The sequence below is a fragment of the Salmo salar genome, unplaced genomic scaffold (genome assembly GCF_965601325.2).
Source record: "Salmo salar unplaced genomic scaffold, fSalSal1 ptg000691l, whole genome shotgun sequence".
NCBI lineage: Eukaryota > Metazoa > Chordata > Actinopteri > Salmoniformes > Salmonidae > Salmo > Salmo salar.
The window spans coordinates 2,407,501-2,429,402 of NW_027675466.1; the positions used below are offsets into that span (position 1 = coordinate 2,407,501).

Sequence of the window (21,902 nt, forward strand, 5' to 3'; positions counted from 1 at the left end):
ACATCTCACTACCACACTATGACAGGTAAAGTAGCCAGGTCACCTCACTATGACAGGTAAAGTAGCCAGGTCACCTCACTACCACACTATGACAGGTAAAGTAGCCAGGTCACCTCACTATGACAGGTAAAGTAGCCAGGTCACCTCACTATGACAGGTAAAGTAGCCAGGTCACCTCACTATGACAGGTAAAGTAGACAGGTAAAGTAGCCAGGTCACCTCACTACCTCACTATGACAGGTAAAGTAGCCAGGTCACCTCACTATGACAGGTAAAGTAGCCAGGACACCTCACTATGACAGGTAAAGTAGCCAGGACAGCTCACTATGACAGGTAAAGTAGCCAGGTCACCTCACTATGACAGGTAAAGTAGCCAGGTCACCTCACTATGACAGGTAAAGTAGCCAGGACACCACACTATGACAGGTAAAGTAGCCAGGTCACCTCACTATGACAGGTAAAGTAGCCAGGACATCTCACTACCACACTATGACAGGTAAAGTAGCCAGGACATCTCACTACCACACTATGACAGGTAAAGTAGCCAGGTCACCTCACTATGACAGGTAAAGTAGCTAGGTCACCTCACTACCACACTATGACAGGTAAAGTAGCCAGGTCACCTCACTATGACAGGTAAAGTAGCCAGGTAAAGTAGCCAGGTCACCTCACTATGACAGGTAAAGTAGCCAGGACACCTCACTATGACAGGTAAAGTAGCCAGGACACCTCACTATGACAGGTAAAGTAGCCAGGACAGCTCACTATGACAGGTAAAGTAGCCAGGTCACCTCACTATGACAGGTAAAGTAGCCTGGTCACCTCACTATGACAGGTAAAGTAGCCAGGTCACCTCACTATGACAGGTAAAGTAGCCAGGACACCACACTATGACAGGTAAAGTAGCCAGGACACCACACTATGACAGGTAAAGTAGCCAGGACATCTCACTACCACACTATGACAGGTAAAGTAGCCAGGACATCTCACTACCACACTATGACAGGTAAAGTAGCCAGGTCACCTCACTATGACAGGTAAAGTAGCCAGGTCACCTCACTATGACAGGTAAAGTAGCCAGGTCACCTCACTATGACAGGTAAAGTAGACAGGTAAAGTAGCCAGGTCATCTCACTACCTCACTATGACAGGTAAAGTAGCCAGGTCACCTCACTATGACAGGTAAAGTAGCCAGGACACCTCACTATGACAGGTAAAGTAGCCAGGACAGCTCACTATGACAGGTAAAGTAGCCAGGTCACCTCACTATGACAGGTAAAGTAGCCAGGTCACCTCACTATGACAGGTAAAGTAGCCAGGACACCACACTATGACAGGTAAAGTAGCCAGGTCACCTCACTATGACAGGTAAAGTAGCCAGGACATCTCACTACCACACTATGACAGGTAAAGTAGCCAGGACATCTCACTACCACACTATGACAGGTAAAGTAGCCAGGTCACCTCACTATGACAGGTAAAGTAGCTAGGTCACCTCACTACCACACTATGACAGGTAAAGTAGCCAGGTCACCTCACTATGACAGGTAAAGTAGCCAGGTAAAGTAGCCAGGTCACCTCACTATGACAGGTAAAGTAGCCAGGTCACCTCACTATGACAGGTAAAGTAGCCAGGACACCTCACTATGACAGGTAAAGTAGCCAGGACAGCTCACTATGACAGGTAAAGTAGCCAGGTCACCTCACTATGACAGGTAAAGTAGCCAGGTCACCTCACTATGACAGGTAAAGTAGCCAGGTCACCTCACTATGACAGGTAAAGTAGCCAGGACACCACACTATGACAGGTAAAGTAGCCAGGACACCACACTATGACAGGTAAAGTAGCCAGGACATCTCACTACCACACTATGACAGGTAAAGTAGCCAGGACATCTCACTACCACACTATGACAGGTAAAGTAGCCAGGTCACCTCACTATGACAGGTAAAGTAGCTAGGTCACCTCACTACCACACTATGACAGGTAAAGTAGCCAGGTCACCTCACTATGACAGGTAAAGTAGCCAGGTCACCTCACTATGACAGGTAAAGTAGCCAGGTAAAGTAGCCAGGACACCTCACAACCACACAGTGTGTGTAGTGATCTAGTATTTACGGCGCATTCGGAAAGTATTCAGACCCCTTGACTTTTTCCACATTCTGTTAACGTTACAGCCTCATTCTAAAATGGATTTAAAAATAAATAAATATATTCCTCTTCAATATACACCCGATACTCCATAATGACAAAGTGAAAACAGGTTTTTATAATTGTTTACAAATATATAATTAAAAACAGAAATACCTTATTTACATAAGTATTCAGGACCCCTTTTTTTGCTGTGAGACTTGAAATTGAGCTCCGACGCTTCCTGTTTCCATTGATCATCCTTGAGATGTTTGTGCACGTCAGAGCAAACACCAAGCCGTGAGGTCAAACTGTTTGTCCCGAGACGGGGATTGTGTTCGAGGCACAGATCTGGGATTTAGAAGGGTAGCAAACAACAACAAAAAATTTCCGCAGCATTGAAGGTCCCCAAGGACACAGTGGCGCAGCGGTCTAAGGCACTGCATCTCAGTGCTAGAGGCGTCACTACAGACCCTGGTTTGATTCCAGGCTGTATCACAAACCAGCTGTGATTGGGAGTGTAAATAGGGCGACGCACAATTTGGACCAGCATCGTCCGGGTTTGGCCCGGGGTAGGCCGTCATTGTAAATAAGAATTTGTTCTTAACCGACTTGCCTAGTTAAACAAAGGTTTAATTAAACCTAAATGGAAAAGGTTTGGAAGCGCCAAGATTCTTCCTAGAGCTGGCCGCCAAGGACAAACTGAGCAATCAGGGGGAGAAGGGCCTTGGTCAGGGAGGTGACCGATGAGCCGATGGTCACTCTGACAGAGCTCCGGAGTTTCTCTGTGGAGATGGGAGAACCTTCCAGAAGGACAACCATCTCTGCAGCCAATCAGGCCTTTATGGTAGAGTGGCCAGACAGACAGATCCCTACGGTGAAGCATGGTGGTGGCAGCATCATGCTGAGGGGATGTTTTTCAGCGGAAGGGACTGGGAGACTAGTCAGGGTCGAGGGAAAGATGAACGGAGCAAAGTACAGAGAGATCCTTGATGAAAACCTGCTCCAGAGCGCTCAGGACCTCAGACTGGAGTGAAGGTTCACCTTCCAACAGGACAACGACCCTAAGCACACAGCCAAGACAACGCAGGAGTGGCTTCGGGACAAGTCTCAATGTCCTTGAGTGGCCCAGCCAGAGCCCGGACTTGAACCCGATCTAACATCTCTGGAGAGACCTGAAAATAGCTGTGCAGCGACGCTCCCCATCCAACCTGACAGATCTTGAGAGGATCTGCAGAGAAGAATGGGAGAAACTCCCCAAATACAGGTGTGCCAAGCTTGTAGCGTCATACCCAAGAAGACTCAAGACTGTAATCGCTGCCAAAGATGCTTAAACAAAGTACTGAGTAAACGGTCTGAATATTTATGTAAATGTGATGTTTCTGTTTGCAAAATATTCCAAAAAACAGTTTTTGCTTTGTCATTATGGGGTATTGTGATGTCATTATGGGGTATTGTGATGTCATTATGGGGTATTGTGATGTCATTATGGGGTATTGTGATGTCATTATGGGGTATTGTGTGTAAATTGATAAGGGGAAAAAAATATTGAATCCATTTTTAGAATGATGCTGTAACGTAACAAAATGTGGAAAAAGCCAAGTTGGTCTCAATACTTTCTGAATGCACTGTATGTGTTTCTCTAGGTGTTGTGATGTCACTGAAGCAGGCTCTAACCCCAGAGGTTAAGGGTTAATGTGTGTTAATGTTTCTCCAGGTGTTGTGATGTCACTGAAGCAGGCTCTAACCCCAGAGGTTAAGGGTTAATGTGTGTTAATGTGTGTGAATGTTTCTCCAGGTGTGGCGGTGGCCCTGAAGCAGGCTCTAACCCCAGAGGTTAAGGGTTAATGTGTGTGAATGTTTCTCCAGGTGTGGCGGTAGCCCTGAAGCAGGCTCTAACCCCAGAGTTTAAGGCATATCAGTACCAGGTGCTCTCTAACTGCAGAGCTATGGCCAACGCCCTCATCGACCTCGGGTACAAGATCGTCACCGGTGAGACAATAACGTCATGGTTGTGGTTAACAGACCAACACCTGTGTTGGACAGGCTGTAAGCCAAGGTTTCCAGAACTGGGTCCAGGGGACCCCAAGGGGTGAATATTTGGGGGGGGTTTTGCCCTAGGACCTGTGTAGTGCTAGTTCTGGAAACGCTGCTGTTAGGAATGGCCTCGGTTATTCCTTATCCCAACAGATGTTACTATTACAATAGTTGAGGACCTCCCGAGTGGCGCAGTGGTCTAAGGCGCTGCATCGCAGTGCTAACTGTGCCACTAGAGATTCTGGGTTCGAGTCCAGGCTCTGTCGCAGCCGGCCACGACCGGGAGACCCATGGGGCGGCGAACAATTTGGCCCAGCGTCGTCCGGGTTAGGAAGAGGGTTTGGCCGGCAGGGATGTCCTTGTCCCATCGCGCTCTAGCGACTCCTGTGGCGGGCCGGGCGCAGTGCACGCTGACACGGTCGCAAGGTGTACGGTGTTTCCTCCGACACATTGGCGCGGCTGGTTTCCCGGGTTGGATGGGCATTGTGTCAAGAAGCAGTGCGGCTGGGTTGGGTTTCTGAGGACGCATGGCTCTCGACCTTCGCCTCTCCCGAGTCCATACGGGAGTTGCAGCGATGAGACAAGACTGTATGTACCAATTTGGATACCAACGAAATTGGGGAGAAAAAAGGGGTAAAGAAAATACAGATAAAGTAAATATTACAATACTTGTTGTTAACCCTGTGTGTTAACTAGGAATGGGCACGGTTATTCAATATCCCAATGGACGTTAATATTAAAATACTTGAGTATTCATTTTTGCACAAAAAAACAATTTATAGGCCTATTTTTAACATTGACATTTTATTTATTTTTATATAAAATTGATAAAACAAACTTTTTAAATGTAGTTTTTTTATGACGTGCGCCCCATTAAAAAATACCTGTAGCCTTCACGTGTGTAGCTTGTTGTTCATGTTGGCCAATCAAAGCTGCAAAAATATACCAAAATGAAGCATTATCTGATGAAATAACTTTAGAAAAGGGGGCACGAGACAGGGATGTCCCCTGTCGCCCTTCCTGTTTGCCAGTGGTAATTGAACTGCTAAGATATGGGACCCGAAACGTTAACGGGTATCAAAATTGGCAAACCATGAACAAAAAACTCAATTTATTTACCGACGATCTACTGATACACCTTTACTAATAATTAAAAACTCAATGCCCCTCACCCCCAACCCCCCTTTTTTTTGTTAAAAATTATTTTCAGAATAATCCAACATTTTAGGATATCAAATTTACATGGAAATAGAAGAAGAATACCTCATGATATACAACTTTTAAAAACATATGAAATACTGAGGAGGCTTAATAAGTGACAACAAACATATATAATGATAACTTTATCCCATTACTCAACAACATGTAATCAGATCTAAATGAATTATATTAATTCACATGCATTACATAATACAGCCATGTACATACAGATACAATTAACCACTTCAGAATGGCTCCCAAAGTGTTTTTTTTTTTATAAATACCAATTACCCCGCCAAAAGACATTTCTTTAAAAAGTATAGTCGTGCCATAATGACTTCATATGGGCAGATAAACTCATAGAATAAATGGGAACCGTTTAAATCTGAGGGGGGTTGTTTTAAGCTTCCTAGATCTGAGGGGGATGTTTTAAGCTTCCTAAATCTGAGGGGGGGGGGGGGGGTTTAAGCTTCCTAAATCTGAGGGGGGGGGGGGTGTTTAAGCTTCCTAAATCTAAGGGGGGATTTAAGCTTCCTAAATCTAAGGGGGGATTTAAGCTTCCTAAATCTGAGGGGGGGGGGGGGGTTTAAGCTTCCTAAATCTGAGGGGAGGGGTTTAAGCTTCCTAAATCTGAGGGGAGGGGGGGGTTTTAAGCTTCCTAAATCTGAGGGGGGGGGGGGGGTTTAAAGCTTCCTAAATCTGAGGGGGGGGTTTAAGCTTCCTAAATCTGAGGGGAGGGGGGGGTTTAAGCTTCCTAAATCTGAGGGGGGGGGGGGGGGTTTAAGCTTCCTAAATCTGAGGGGGGGGGGGGGGGTTTAAGCTTCCTAAATTTGAGGGGGGGTTTTAAGCTTCCTAAATCTGAGGGGAGGGGGGGTTTAAGCTTCCTAAATCTGAGGGGAGGGGGGGGGTTTTAAGCTTCCTAAATCTGAGGGGAGGGGGGGGGTTTAAGCTTCCTAAATCTGAGGGGAGGGGGGGGGTTTAAGCTTCCTAAATCTGAGGGGAGGGGGGGGTTTAAGCTTCCTAAATCTGAGGGGAGGGGGGGGTTTAAGCTTCCTAAATCTGAGGGGGGGGGTTTAAGCTTCCTAAATCTGAGGGGAGGGGGGGGTTTAAGCTTCCTAAATCTGAGGGGGGGGTTTTAAGCTTCCTAAATCTGAGGGGGGGTTTAAGATACCCCTCTCTCCTCGCTATGAAAGATGTGAGTGTTTGTTCTCGGAAGTACGGTAACTAATCAGTCTCTCACCGTTCCAAAAAATACTGAATCTTAAGATGTCGATATCCCGGGCGAGAATTGAATCTTGACACTCAGAAATTGGAGTCGACGTGCAAGGAGCCGAGGAATCGATTGTTTTGGAGTAGACTCTTCACAACTACGTCATCGTTGTTAAACAGTTGGACAAATGGCGACAGCAGCAAAGTCCTGTATGGTAACACTTTGAGATGTTAAATGAGAAGGAGATGCCAACATTACGAGGTGGAATTTAGGTACAGTAACGGTAGTACAGGTGCCAATGCTTCACCGTCTGAAAAGGGGACGCACCGCGACGCCCAAACGCACCGCGACGCCCAAACGCACCGCGACGCCCAAAAATGGTCAATTTGTCACATCACTGGTTGCTATATGGTTGTGTTTATGTTGTGGTATGGTTGTGTTTATGTTGTGGTATGGTTGTGTTAATGTTGTGGTATGGTTGTGTTAATGTTGTGTTAATGTTGTGGTATGGTTGTGTTAATGTTGTGGTGTGGTTGTGTTAATGTTGTGGTATGGTTGTGTTAATGTTGTGGTGTGGTTGTGTTAATGTTGTGGTGTGGTCGTGTTAATGTTGTGGTGTGGTCGTGTTAATGTTGTGGTGTGGTCGTGTTAATGTTGTGGTGTGGTCGTGTTAATGTTGTGGTGTGGTTGTGTTAATGTTGTGGTATGGTTGTGTTAATGTTGTGGTATGGTTGTGTTAATGTTGTGGTATGGTTGTGTTAATGTTGTGGTATGGTTGTGTTAATGTTGTGGTATGGTTGTGTTAATGTTGTGGTATGGTTGTGTTAATGTTGTGGTATGGTTGTGTTAATGTTGTGGTATGGTTGTGTTAATGTTGTGGTATGGTTGTGTTTATGTTGTCCAGGGGGTTCTGATAACCATCTGATCTTACTGGACCTGAGGCCTAGCGGGACGGACGGAGGACGAGCTGAGAAGGTTCTAGAAGCTGCTGCCATCGCCTGCAACAAGAACACCTGCCCAGGTAAGTAACAGACACTGTCCTCTGTAGGTGATGAGAGTGCTCTGTATCCCAGTGGTCTATATGTGTGTGTGTGTGTGTAGGTGATGAGAGTGCTCTGTGTCCCAGTGGTCTATATGTGTGTGTGTGTGTGTGTGTAGGTGATGAGAGTGCTCTGTGTCCCAGTGGTCTATATGTGTGTGTGTGTGTGTGTAGGTGATGAGAGTGCTCTGTGTCCCAGTGGTCTATATGTGTGTGTGTAGGAACTGACCCTGTGTGTGTGTGTGTAGGTGATGAGAGTGCTCTGTGTCCCAGTGGTCTATATGTGTGTGTGTGTGTGTGTGTAGGTGATGAGAGTGCTCTGTGTCCCAGTGGTCTATATGTGTGTGTGTAGGAACTGACCCTGTGTGTGTGTGTGTAGGTGATAAGAGTGCTCTGTGTCCCAGTGGTCTATATGTGTGTGTGTGTGTGTGTAGGAACTGACCCTGTGTGTGTGTGTGTGTGTGTGTGTGTGTGTGTGTGTGTAGGTGATAAGAGTGCTCTGTGTCCCAGTGGTCTATATGTGTGTGTGTAGGAACTGACCCTGTGTGTGTGTGTGTGTGTGTGTAGGTGATAAGAGTGCTCTGTGTCCCAGTGGTCTATATGTGTGTGTGTGTGTAGGAACTGACCCTGTGTGTGTGTGTGTGTGTGTGTGTGTGTGTGTGTGTGTGTGTATGTGTGTGTGTGTGTGTGTGTGTGTGTGTGTGTGTGTGTGTGTGTGTGTAGGTGATAAGAGTGCATTGCGTCCCAGCGGTCTGAGGTTCGGCTCTCCTGCTCTGACCTCCAGGGGAATGGTTGAGGAAGACTTCAGGAAGGTCGCAGAGTTCATCCACAGAGGTGACCTTTAACCCCTGACCTCTGTGTCTATAGACATAGTACTGATCCTAGATGTCCAGCTAGCAGACCAAGGCCCCTTTAACCCCTGACCTCTAACCCCTGACCTCTGTGTCTATAGACATAGTACTGATCCTAGATGTCCAGCTAGCAGACAACCCCTGACCTTTAACCCCTGACCTCTGTGTCTATAGACATAGTGCTGACCCTAGATGTCCAGCTAGCAGACCAAGGCCCCTTTAACCCCTGACCTCTAACCCCTGACCTCTGTGTCTATAGACATAGTACTGACCCTAGATGTCCAGCTAGCAGACCAAGGCCACCTCTAACCCCTGACCTTTAACCCCCGACCTCTGTGTCTATAGACATAGTACTGATCCTAGATGTCCAGCTAGCAGACCAAGGCCCCTCTAACCCCTGACCTTTAACCCCCGACCTCTGTGTCTATAGACATAGTGATGACCCTAGATGTCCAGCTAGCAGCCCAAGGCCACCTCTAACCCCTGACCTCTGTGTCTATAGACATAGTGCTGACCCTAGATGTCCAGCTAGCAGCCCAAGGCCACCTCTAACCCCTGACCTCTCAACCCCTCGTTCTCCCTACAGGTTATCCAGATTACCCCTGGACGTCCAGGCCTCTCTGCAGCCCAAGGCCACCTCTAACCCCTGACCTCTCAACCCCTCGTTCTCCCTACAGGTTATCCAGATTACCCTGGACGTCCAGGCCTCTCTGCAGCCCAAGGCCACCTCTAACCCCTGACCTCTCAACCCCTCGTTCTCCCTACAGGTTATCCAGATTACCCTGGACGTCCAGGCCTCTCTGCAGCCCAAGGCCACCTCTAACCCCTGACCTCTCAACCCCTCGTTCTCCCTACAGGTATCCAGATTACCTCTCTGCAGCCCAAGGCCACCTCTAACCCCTGACCTCTCAACCCCTCGTTCTCCCTACAGGTATCCAGATTACGTCCAGGCCTCTCTGCAGCCCAAGGCCACCTCTAACCCCTGACCTCTCAACCCCTCGTTCTCCCTACAGGTTATCCAGATTACCCTGGACGTCCAGGCCTCTCTGCAGCCCAAGGCCACCTCTAACCCCTGACCTCTCAACCCCTCGTTCTCCCTACAGGTTATCCAGATTACCCTGGACGTCCAGGCCTCTCTGCAGCCCAAGGTCACCTCTAACCCCTGACCTCTCAACCCCTCGTTCTCCCTACAGGTATCCAGATAACCCTGGACGTCCAGGCATCTCTGCAGCCCAAGGTCACCTCTAACCCCTGACCTCTCAACCCCTCGTTCTCCCTACAGGTTATCCAGATTACCCTGGACGTTCAGGCCTCTCTGCAGCCCAAGGCCACCTCTAACCCCTGACCTCTCAACCCCTCGTTCTCCCTACAGGTTATCCAGATTACCCTGGACGTTCAGGCATCTCTGCAGCCCAAGGCCACCTCTAACCCCTGACCTCTCAACCCCTCGTTCTCCCTACAGGTATCCAGATTACCCTGGACGTCCAGGCCTCTCTGCAGCCCAAGGCCACCTCTAACCCCTGACCTCTCAACCCCTCGTTCTCCCTACAGGTATCCAGATAACCCTGGACGTCCAGGCATCTCTGCAGCCCAAGGCCACCTCTAACCCCTGACCTCTCAACCCCTCGTTCTCCCTACAGGTTATCCAGATTACCCTGGACGTCCAGGCCTCTCTGCAGCCCAAGGCCACCTCTAACCCCTGACCTCTCAACCCCTCGTTCTCCCTACAGGTTATCCAGATTACCCTGTACGTCCAGGCCTCTCTGCAGCCCAAGGCCACCTCTAACCCCTGACCTCTCAACCCCTCGTTCTCCCTACAGGTATCCAGATTACCCTGGACGTCCAGGCCTCTCTGCAGCCCAAGGCCACCTCTAACCCCTGACCTCTCAACCCCTCGTTCTCCCTACAGGTTATCCAGATTACCCTGGACGTCCAGGCCTCTCTGCAGCCCAAGGCCACCTCTAACCCCTGACCTCTCAACCCCTCGTTCTCCCTACAGGTATCCAGATTACCCTGGACGTCCAGGCCTCTCTGCAGCCCAAGGCCACCTCTAACCCCTGACCTCTCAACCCCTCGTTCTCCCTACAGGTTATCCAGATTACCCCTGGACGTCCAGGCCTCTCTGCAGCCCAAGGCCACCTCTAACCCCTGACCTCTCAACCCCTCGTTCTCCCTACAGGTTATCCAGATTACCCTGGACGTCCAGGCCTCTCTGCAGCCCAAGGCCACCTCTAACCCCTGACCTCTCAACCCCTCGTTCTCCCTACAGGTTATCCAGATTACCCTGGACGTCCAGGCCTCTCTGCAGCCCAAGGCCACCTCTAACCCCTGACCTCTCAACCCCTCGTTCTCCCTACAGGTATCCAGATTACCTCTCTGCAGCCCAAGGCCACCTCTAACCCCTGACCTCTCAACCCCTCGTTCTCCCTACAGGTATCCAGATTACGTCCAGGCCTCTCTGCAGCCCAAGGCCACCTCTAACCCCTGACCTCTCAACCCCTCGTTCTCCCTACAGGTTATCCAGATTACCCCTGGACGTCCAGGCCTCTCTGCAGCCCAAGGCCACCTCTAACCCCTGACCTCTCAACCCCTCGTTCTCCCTACAGGTTATCCAGATAACCCTGGACGTCCAGGCCTCTCTGCAGCCCAAGGCCACCTCTAACCCCTGACCTCTCAACCCCTCGTTCTCCCTACAGGTATCCAGATTACCCTGGACGTCCAGGCCTCTCTGCAGCCCAAGGCCACCTCTAACCCCTGACCTCTCAACCCCTCGTTCTCCCTACAGGTTATCCAGATTACCCCTGGACGTCCAGGCCTCTCTGCAGCCCAAGGCCACCTCTAACCCCTGACCTCTCAACCCCTCGTTCTCCCTACAGGTATCCAGATAACCCTGGACGTCCAGGCATCTCTGCAGCCCAAGGTCACCCTGAAGGAGTTTAAGGAGGCCCTTGCAGGGGAGGCGAAGCACCAGGAACGGGTAGCAGAGCTGAGGGGCGAGGTGGAAGCTTTCGCGGGGAGGTTCCCCATGCCTGGTCTGGAGGAACTTTAGAAGACCGGGGTCCGATGGTTCTCACTGCTGGATTGCCTTTTTCCCCCTCTGCTGTTGCACCCTGTTGAATAAACTTCCCATCTCCTTTTCTCAACGTTTTGTAGGGAAGAACAAAAAAAAAAAAACAACTCAAACTATTCTGATTTTTTTTTCCGTGAGTCCACTGTTGTTACAATCCCAGAATGTGTCGCAGGTCGGCTTGTCAAGATGAAGGAAATTCAAGAAGAGATGTCAATCTACCACATCATCATCCTTTATCTTGAAAACTTGACCGCTGACCTGCAAAACTGACTGTTTCCCTTCTCTGCCTTAACGGTTTGACTGACCGGTTTGTCCTCTGCCTTAACGGTTTGACTGACCGGTTTGTCCTCTGCCTTAACGGTTTGACTGACTGTTTCCCTTCTCTGTCTTAACGGTTTGACTGACCGGTTTGTCCTCTGCCTTAACGGTTTGACTGACTGTTTCCCTTCTCTGTCTTAACGGTTTGACTGACCGGTTTGTCCTCTGCCTTAACGGTTTGACTGACTGTTTCCCTTCTCTGTCTTAACGGTTTGACTGACCGGTTTGTCCTCTGCCTTAACGGTTTGACTGACCGGTTTGTCCTCTGCCTTAACGGTTTGACTGACCGGTTTGTCCTCTGCCTTAACGGTTTGACTGACCGGTTTGTCCTCTGTCTTAACGGTTTGACTGACCGGTTTGTCCTCTGTCTTAACGGTTTGACTGACCGGTTTGTCCTCTGTCTTAACGGTTTGACTGACCGGTTTCCTTCTCTGCCTTAACGGTTTGACTGACCGGTTTGTCCTCTGTCTTAACGGTTTGACTGACCGGTTTGTCCTCTGCCTTAACGGTTTGACTGACCGGTTTGTCCTCTGCCTTAACGGTTTGATGTAACGAAACCCAAGACAAATAAAACTCTAATATGTGGAACACACCTCAGTCTCTACTGTCTCTCTTGTTCTTCAGAAGATGAACGACACTGTAGACGGCATGTGTGAATCAATGGGTGTGATTTAGAGGATGCATTGTGGGTAAATATAGAGCCCGTCGGCCATTAGGATTTGGTTCCAGATATACACATTTGAAAGAGAAAGATACCTAGTCAGTTACACAGCCGTTTAGAGGAACCGGCTGCGTTTTATCCGACCGTTTAGAGGAGCCGGCTGTGTTTTATCCGACCGTTTAGAGGAACCGGCTGCGTTTTATCCGACCGTTTAGAGGAACCGGCTGCGTTTTATCCGACCGGAGAGGAACCAGGTTGGAACCATTTCAGTAACAACACCCAACCACTTTACAAATCGACAGAAACATTCAATAATTTAATGTCATTATAATAACAATACATCAGCATCATAAATGGTATGAACCAGACAGACATTCAGCTCTGTTTAACACTGGTCCTAGATCAGTTATATATATATATATATATATATATATCACCTCTCTAATGGTGACCTGTTCAACACTGGTCCTAGATCAGTTATATATATCACCTCTCTAATGGTGACCCGTTAGGACTGATCCTAGATCAGTCATATATATATATGTATATCACCTCTCTAATGGTGACCCGTTAGGACTGGTCCTAGATCAGTTATATATATATATATATATCACCTCTCTAATGGTGACCCGTTAGGACTGGTCCTAGATCAGTTATATATATATATATATATCACCTCTCTAATGGTGACCTGTTCAACACTGGTCCTAGATCAGTTATATATATCACCTCTCTAATGGTGACCCGTTAGGACTGATCCTAGATCAGTCATATATATATATGTATATCACCTCTCTAATGGTGACCCGTTAGGACTGATCCTAGATCAGTTATATATATATATATATATCACCTCTCTAATGGTGACCCGTTAGGACTGATCCTAGATCAGTTATATATATATATATATATCACCTCTCTAATGGTGACCTGTTAGGACTGATCCTAGATCAGTTATATATATATATATATATATATCACCTCTCTAATGGTGACCTGTTAGGACTGGAGGGAGGAAACTGATCCTAGATCAGTTATTAACATTTACATTTTAGTCATTTTAGCAGACGCTCTTATCCAGAGCGACTTACAGTAGTGAATGCATACATTTCAGACATTTCCCCCCCCCCCCGTATTGGTCCCCCGTGGGAATCGAACCCACAACCCTGGCGTTGCAAACACCCATGCTCTACCAACTGAGCCACACGGGACCCATATATATATATATCTCTCACCCCTCGTTAGGACTGGAGGGAGGGAGGAAGCTGTTCCTAGATTCAAATCCGATCTCCTCTTTTCGGCTGTGCACCTTATTAAAAGGTAAAGTTTCCACGTTAACAGTAGGCTCAATCGTAAATTACCTTTTTGGTTTTTTTTAAAGGTGAACTATAACCCGGATCTTCTGCGGATCAGATTGAATCTAGCCAAGGGCTATTTCTTTCTGGTCCTGGAGGGACGAAACACTACTGGTTCTCATCCTCTACCTGTAATCCGAGACTCGTTCAGACCCGAGACTCGTTCAGATCTGGGGACAACAGGTTGAGACTCATTCAGACCTGGGGACATCAGGTAGAGAGACTCATTCAGACCTGGGGACATCAGGTAGAGAGACTCATTCAGACCTGGGGACATCAGGTAGAGAGACTCATTCAGACCTGGGGACATCAGGTAGAGAGACTCATTCAGACCTGGGGACATCAGGTAGAGAGACTCATTCAGACCTGGGGACATCAGGTAGACTCATTCAGACCTGGGGACATCAGGTAGAGAGACTCGTTCAGACCTGGGGACATCAGGTAGAGAGACTCGTTCAGACCTGGGGACATCAGGTAGAGAGACTCGTTCAGACCTGGGGACATCAGGTAGAGAGACTCGTTCAGACCTGGGGACATCAGGTAGAGAGACTCATTCAGACCTGGGGACATCAGGTAGAGAGACTCATTCAGACCTGGGGACATCAGGTAGAGACTCATTCAGACCTGGGGACATCAGGTAGAGAGACTCATTCAGACCTGGGGACATCAGGTAGAGAGACTCATTCAGACCTGGGGACATCAGGTAGAGAGACTCATTCAGACCTGAGACTCATTCAGACCTGGGGACATCAGGTAGAGAGACTCATTCAGACCTGGGGACATCAGGTAGAGAGACTCATTCAGACCTGAGACTCATTCAGACCTGGGGACATCAGGTAGAGAGACTAATTCAGACCTGGGGACATCAGGTAGAGAGACTCATTCAGACCTGGGGACATCAGGTAGAGAGACTCATTCAGACCTGGGGACATCAGGTAGAGAGACTCATTCAGACCTGGGGACATCAGGTAGAGAGACTCATTCAGACCTGAGACTCATTCAGACCTGGGGACATCAGGTAGAGAGACTCATTCAGACCTGGGGACATCAGGTAGAGAGACTCATTCAGACCTGGGGACATCAGGTAGAGAGACTCATTCAGACCTGGGGACATCAGGTAGAGAGACTCATTCAGACCTTGGGACATCAGGTAGAGAGACTCATTCAGACCTGGGGACATCAGGTAGAGAGACTCATTCAGACCTGGGGACATCAGGTAGAGAGACTCATTCAGACCTGGGGACATCAGGTAGAGAGACTCATTCAGACCTGGGGACATCAGGTAGAGAGACTCATTCAGACCTGGGGACATCAGGTAGGAAGAGAAAGCAGAAATGTTTTGGCCCTCAGGACCTGAATAATACTTTGACATTGAAACACAACAGCTATACATAACTAGGTGAAAGCAGACCTGACGCAACACACACACACACACAATAAGCACACGCACACACACACACACACACACACACACACAATAAGCACACTGTGGTAAGACTGTTTTGGGTTGCATTTTGTCTGCATTTAGCCAATCTGTAACAATCAGAAGAATAAAATACACATCCAAACATCTTGACCTTTCAACAAACAGTAAGATGGAAATGAACCTTGTGAAGGAAACAGCAACATAAAGTGTTTTAATAGGAGGTAACTGGCAGAATAAAGGAAACTCCAACAGTGTTTTAATAGGAGGTCGGGTCGTCCACCAGGTAACTGGCAGAATAAAGGAAACTCCAGGTCCTCCACCAACCACCAGGTAACTGGCAGAATAAAGGAAACTCCAACATAGTGTTTTAATAGGAGGTCGGGTCGTCCACCAGGTAACTGGCAGAATAAAGGAAACTCCAACAGTGTTTTAATAGGAGGTCGGGTCGTCCACCAGGTAACTGCCAGAATAAAGGAAACTCCAACAGTGTTTTAATAGGAGGTCGGGTCGTCCACCAGGTAACTGGCAGAATAAAGGAAACTCCAACAGTGTTTTAATAGGTCGGGTCGTCCACCAGGTAACTGGCAGAATAAAGAAAACTCCAGGTCCTCCACCAACCACCAAGTAACTGGGAGAATAAAGGAAACTCCAACAGTGTTTTAATAGGACGTCGGGTCGTCCACCCGGTAACTGGCAGAATAAAGGAAACTCCAGGTCCTCCACCAACCACCATGTAACTGCCAGAATAAAGGAAACTCCAACATAGTGTTTTAATAGGACGTCGGGTCCACCAACCACAAGGTAACTGCCAGAATAAAGGAAACGCCAACATAGTGTTTTAATAGGACGTCGGGTCCTCCACCAACCACCAGGTAACTGGCAGAATAAAGGAAACTCCAACATAGTGTTTTAATAGGAGGTCGGGTCCTCCACCAGGTAACTGGCAGAATAAAGGAAACTCCAACAGTGTTTTAATAGGACGTCGGGTCCTCCACCAGGTAACTGGCAGAATAAAGGAAACTCCAGGTCCTCCACCAACCACCAGGTAACTGCCAGAATAAAGGAAACTCCAACAGTGTTTTAATAGGACGTCGGGTCCTCCACCAACCAGAACAGCTTTAATACACCTTGACATCGATTCTACAAGTGTCTGGGAAGTCTATCGGAGGGATGAGACGCCATTCTTCCACGAGGAAATTCCATCATTTGGTGTTTTGTTGATGGTATTGAAGCCACCTTGCAGCCATTTTGTCTCTCCTTAATGATGTGTATAAACCCTGGATGGCTGACAGGGGGGGTGTTGTATTGCAGCCATTTTGGCTCTCCTTAATGATGTGTATAAACCCTGGATGGCTGACAGGAGGGGTGCTGTATTGAAGCCACCGTGCAGCCATTTTGGCTCTCCTTAATGATGTGTATAAACCCTGGATGGCTGACAGGGGGGGGGGGCTGTATTGCAGCCATTTTGGCTCTCCTTAATGATGTGTATAAACCCTGGATGGCTGACAGGGGGGTGCTGTATTGAAGCCACCGTGCAGCCATTTTGGCTCTCCTTAATGATGTGTATAAACCCTGGATGGCTGACAGGGGGGGGGGGCTGTATTGCAGCCATTTTGGCTCTCCTTAATGATGTGTATAAACCCTGGATGGCTGACAGGGGGGGTGTTGTATTGCAGCCATTTTGGCTCTCCTTAATGATGTGTATAAACCCTGGATGGCTGACAGGAGGGGTGCTGTATTGAAGCCACCGTGCAGCCATTTTGGCTCTCCTTAATGATGTGTATAAACCCTGGATGGCTGACAGGGGGGGTGTTGTATTGAAGCCAACGTGCAGCCATTTTGGCTCTCCTCCATTGTAAATAATATGTTGGACGATATAGAAATCCATTTACTAAATGTCATTACATTAATTTCTGACATGTTTATTCCATTAAGACACCGTAATGTATAATTTTACATATGTGAGCTAAACTAAAATATTTTTTTTAGCGCCCCCCCCCCCCCCCCCCCCCCCCCCCCCCAACCCCTTTAAAAATACTAATGTTACTGTCCCCCACTACAAACAACAACAAATACTTAAATACATGTAATGTTGTCCTTGAAACCGTTAATTGTAATGCTGTAAACTTCCATTCAATCCTATGGAGGACTGTCAAAATGGCCGACCGGTGGCTTAAAGCCTATAAATGTCCAGTAAACAGCAGCAGCAGCAGCAGTCTAGGGTTTATATACACGTCGTTGGTATAGCGACGGTAAAGGAGCTAAATCGAACTCGACCAAAAAAAAACAAACAAAGGAACTCCCTTGCCATGGAAACGCGTCGGGGGGGGCGGGGGGGGGAATCCCCAAAGCTTCCTCGTTGTCCCTCAGCTAAATTAGTCTATTGTCTATTTCACACTATGTTGGAGGTAAAAAAAAAAAATCGGAGTATAATGATTGTATTGGATGTTATCAACTCATGTCATCGTCACCTAAATCAACGATTTCTGTACGCTAGCTAAGGCTAACCAGCTTATACGAAAACGGGAGTTAGCATTTAGCAGGGAGTTAGCATTTAGCGGGGAGTTAGCATCTAGCGGGGAGTTAGCATCTAGCGGGGAGTAAGCATCTAGCGGGGAGTTAGCATCTAGCGGGGAGTTAGCATTTAGCGGGGAGTTAGCATTTAGCGGGGAGTTAGCATTTAGCGGGGAGTTATCATCTAGCGGGGAGTTATCATTTAGCAGGGAGTTAGCATCTAGCAGGGAGTTAGCATCTAGCAGGGAGTTAGCATTTAGCAGGGAGTTACAATTTAGCAGGGAGTTAGCATTCAGCAGGGAGTTAGCATTCAGCAGGGAGTTAGCATTTAGCAGGGAGTTAGCATTTAGCAGGGAGTTAGCATCTAGCAGGGAGTTAGCATCTAGCAGGGAGTTAGCATCTAGCAGGGAGTTAGCATCTAGCAGGGAGTTAGCATTCAGCAAGGAGTTAGCATTTAGCAAGGAGTTAGCATTTAGCAGGGAGTTAGCATTTAGCAGGGAGTTAGCATTTAGCAGGGAGTTAGCATTCAGCAGGGAGTTAGCATTTAGCAAGGAGTTAGCATTTAGCATTTAGCAGGGAGTTAGCATTTGCAGGGAGTTAGCATTTAGCAGGGCGTTAGCATTCAGCAGGGATTTATCATTTAGCAAGGAGTTAGCATTTAGCAGGGAGTTAGCATTTAGCAAGGAGTTAGCATTTAGCAGGGAGTTAGCATTCAGCAGGGAGTTAGCATTTAGCAGGGAGTTAGCATTTAGCAGGGCGTTAGCATTCAGCAGGGAGTTAGCATTTAGCAAGGAGTTAGCATTTAGCAGGGAGTTAGCATTTAGCAGCCACCCTCTTCAAGAAAAAAAAAAGAGACAACTTCTACATGTTATGCAGGGAAAAAAACAGTGAAATATAATCCAAAAATCGTACTTAAGTAAAACACATCGGTGGGTCCTGTTACGACACATAAAGCATGACTGATTTGACGAATGTCCCTCTTTTCATTAATAAATTTGATTCGTTGAACGGGCACCAATCTGGTCCTTTACAACGTTCCCAACAAACTATAGCAGTAGTAGTAGTAGTACTGTGGTTCTGTGGACAACATGCAACATCACGGGGACACGGACCGGCACGAACACACACGGAACATGCATCATATTAACGTTACACACACACTTCTCGCTCAGATCAGAAGGACGGTTCATAGTGGACTTGTCAATCAATCAATCAATCAATCAAAAATCAGTGTCCAGGTTCCCGTCCCCCCCTGGATTCGGACATTCATTAGAAGGAGGACGGACGGATGGACAGCATTACATTCACTAAAACCCCCTCGCTCCCTCCTCAGTCTCTCCCGATTACCTAGGAGACGGTCTCCAACCTAGAGCGAAATCTCCCATCTGTCTCCAGTGCTGTTTTGAGGAGGTGAGGAGAGAAGACTCGAGGGCTCTCAGAGATTCGATCCTCGGTCAGTGTTTCAGATCAGATCTTGTATAGGAGACTAGTGGTGTAGTTAAAAGTGAAGCTGGGTGGAGCTCTCTTCCTGGCAGCACCCCCAGTGGTCGGGTCTAGGTTCTGCTCTGGGGTTACAGCGCCCCCAGTGGTCGGGTCTAGGCCCGTCTCTGGGGTTACAGCACCCCCAGTGGTCGGGTCTAGGCCCGTCTCTGGGGTTACAGCACCCCCAGTGGTCGGGTCTAGGTTCTGCTCTGGGGTTACAGCGCCCCCAGTGGTCGGGTCTAGGCCCGTCTCTGGGGTTACAGCGCCCCCAGTGGTCGGGTCTAGGCCCGTCTCTGGGGTTACAGCACCCCCAGTGGTCGGGTCTAGGCCCGTCTCTGGGGTTATAGCGCCCCCAGTGGTCGGGTCTAGGCCCGTCTCTGGGGTTACAGCGCCCCCAGTGGTCGGGTCTAGGCCCGTCTCTGGGGTTATAGCACCCCCAGTGGTCGGGTCTAGGCCCGTCTCTGGGGTTACAGCACCCCCAGTGGTCGGGTCGACGCCCGTCTCTGGGGTTATAGCGCCCCCAGTGGTAGGGTCGACGCCCGTCTCTGGGGTTACAGCACCCCCAGTGGTCGGGTCAACGCCCGTCTCTGGGGTTACAGCGCCCCCAGTGGTCGGGTCTAGGCCCGTCTCTGGGATAACAGCACCCCCAGTGGTCGGGTCTAGGCCCGTCTCTGGGGTTACAGCACCCCCAGTGGTCGGGTCTTGGCCCGGTTCTGGGGTTACAGCACCCCCAGTGGTCGGGTCTTGGCCCGGTTCTGGGGTTACAGCACCCCCAGTGGTCGGGTCTAGGCCCGTCTCTGGGGTTACAGCACCCCCAGTGGTCGGGTCTAGTATGTTGTCCGTCTCCAGGTAGTGCCGGGTGATCAGCTGACTCAGGTACATCAGGACGGAACAGTCGTCTTCGCCGAGCCCGAGCTGATCCCTCAGGAAGCCCCGCGTCCTCTCCTCTACTTCCTGTCTCTGCTCCCGGCGGTGGCTGATGGGAAGATGGAGGTGATGTGTAAAGCTAAGGTGGAAAGCCCGGGCGGCCAGTCGACTGAGCACGTTCTGGAGATGTAAGAAGTAGGTGGATCCTCGCCGGAGCCGGGTACGGCGGTCCGCCATGTTGGACAGGAGGGTTCCGCGGTAGCCGGGGCAACGGAGGGTCTTCCGGTCGGCGTCCAGGACGGAGATGTAACGGCTGTAGCGAGACAGAGAGCAGAGCATGCTGGTCCCCACGGGAGAAGCCACCCTGGAGGAAAAGAGAGAGGAGATATTCAGTCTGAATGAGATGTATGGCGCCCAGTGAAAATCTAGACATATTTTATACTGATCAATGTGGAAAAACTATCCCCAATTTATATTTTCATTTAAGGCCGCAAAATGAGACTTTCATTAGGTTGAGGAGGCATCTCTACTGTCTATAGGGTAGGAAAAGGAGGAGGCATGTCTACTGTCTATAGGGTAGGAGGAGGAGGAGGAGGCATGTCTACTGTCTATAGGGTAGGAGGAGGAGGAGGCATCTCAACTGTCTATAGGGTAGGAAAAGGAGGAGGCATGTCTACTGTCTATAGGGTAGGAGGAAAAGGAGGAGGCATGTCTACTGTCTATAGGGGAGGAGGAAAAGGAGGAGGCATGTCTACTGTCTATAGGGTCGGAGGAGGAGGAGGCATGTCTACTGTCTATAGGGTCGGAGGAGGAGGAGGCATGTCTACTGTCTATAGGGGAGGAGGAGGAGGAGGAGGAGGCATGTCTACTGTCTATAGGGTAGGAGGAGGAGGCATGTCTGTCTATAGGGTAGGAGGAGGAGGAGGCATGTCTACTGTCTATAGGGTAGGAGGAGGCATGTCTACTGTCTATAGGGTAGGAGGAGGAGGAGGCATGTCTGTCTATAGGGTAGGAGGAGGAGGAGGCATGTCTACTGTCTATAGGGTAGGAGGAGGCATGTCTACTGTCTATAGGGTAGGAGGAGGAGGCATGTCTACTGTGTATAGGGTAGGAGGAGGAGGAGGCGTGTCTACTGTCTATAGGGTAGGAGGAAGAGGAGGAGGAGGAGGCATGTCTACTGTCTATAGGGTAGGAGGAGGAGGAGGCATGTCTACTGTCTATAGGGTAGGAGGAGGCATGTCTACTGTCTATAGGGTAGGAAGAGGAGGAGGAGGAGGCATGTCTACTGTCTATAGGGTAGGAGGAGGAGGAGGCATGTCTACTGTCTATAGGGTAGGAGGAGGAGGAGGCGTGTCTACTGTCTATAGGGTAGGAGGAGGAGGAGGCGTGTCTACTGTCTATAGGGTAGAAGGAGGAGGAGGCGTGTCTACTGTCTATAGGGTAGGAGGAGGAGGAGGCATGTCTACTGTCTATAGGGTAGGAGGAGGAGGAGGCATGTCTACTGTCTATAGGGTAGGAGGAGGAGGAGGAGGCATGTCTACTGTCTATAGGGTAGGAGGAGGAGGCATGTCTACTGTCTATAGGGTAGGAGGAGGAGGAGGGGGCATGTCTACTGTCTATAGGGGAGGAGGAGGAGGAGGCATGTCTACTGTCTATAGGGTAGGAGGAGGAGGAGGAGGCATGTCTACTGTCTATAGGGTAGGAGGTGGAGGCATGTCTACTGTCTATAGGGGAGGAGGAG

General features: G+C 48.9%; 2 protein-coding genes across 9 annotated transcripts in view; one reads left to right on the forward strand and one right to left on the reverse strand.

Annotated features, from left to right (window-relative positions):
- The window catches only part of LOC106594472 (serine hydroxymethyltransferase, cytosolic), a 53,515-nt gene extending 41,067 nt beyond the window's left edge, over nucleotides 1–12,448 (forward strand). For 2 of the 3 annotated variants that reach the window (XM_082972471.1, XM_082972469.1), the window contains 4 exons: nucleotides 4,001–4,123; nucleotides 7,483–7,599; nucleotides 8,341–8,451; nucleotides 11,345–12,448. In XM_082972471.1, coding sequence (XP_082828597.1) covers nucleotides 4,001–4,123; nucleotides 7,483–7,599; nucleotides 8,341–8,451; nucleotides 11,345–11,517 — 524 coding nt within the window. In that variant the 3' untranslated portion in view covers nucleotides 11,518–12,448. Of the gene's footprint in view, nucleotides 1–3,929; nucleotides 3,968–4,000; nucleotides 4,124–7,482; nucleotides 7,600–8,340; nucleotides 8,452–11,344 lie in introns of all 3 variants that reach the window. The other variant, XM_082972470.1, reaches the window with a different exon arrangement.
- Nucleotides 12,449–12,812: 364 nt separating this feature from the next.
- The window catches only part of LOC106593819 (guanine nucleotide exchange protein smcr8a), a 31,886-nt gene continuing 22,796 nt past the window's right edge, over nucleotides 12,813–21,902 (reverse strand). For 3 of the 6 annotated variants that reach the window (XM_082972452.1, XM_082972450.1, XM_082972451.1), the window contains one exon: nucleotides 12,813–20,525. In XM_082972452.1, coding sequence (XP_082828578.1) covers nucleotides 19,280–20,525 — 1,246 coding nt within the window. In that variant the 3' untranslated portion in view covers nucleotides 12,813–19,279. The remainder of the gene's footprint in view (nucleotides 20,526–21,902) is intronic. The other 3 variants (XR_014391592.1, XR_014391591.1, XM_082972453.1) reach the window with 3 other exon arrangements.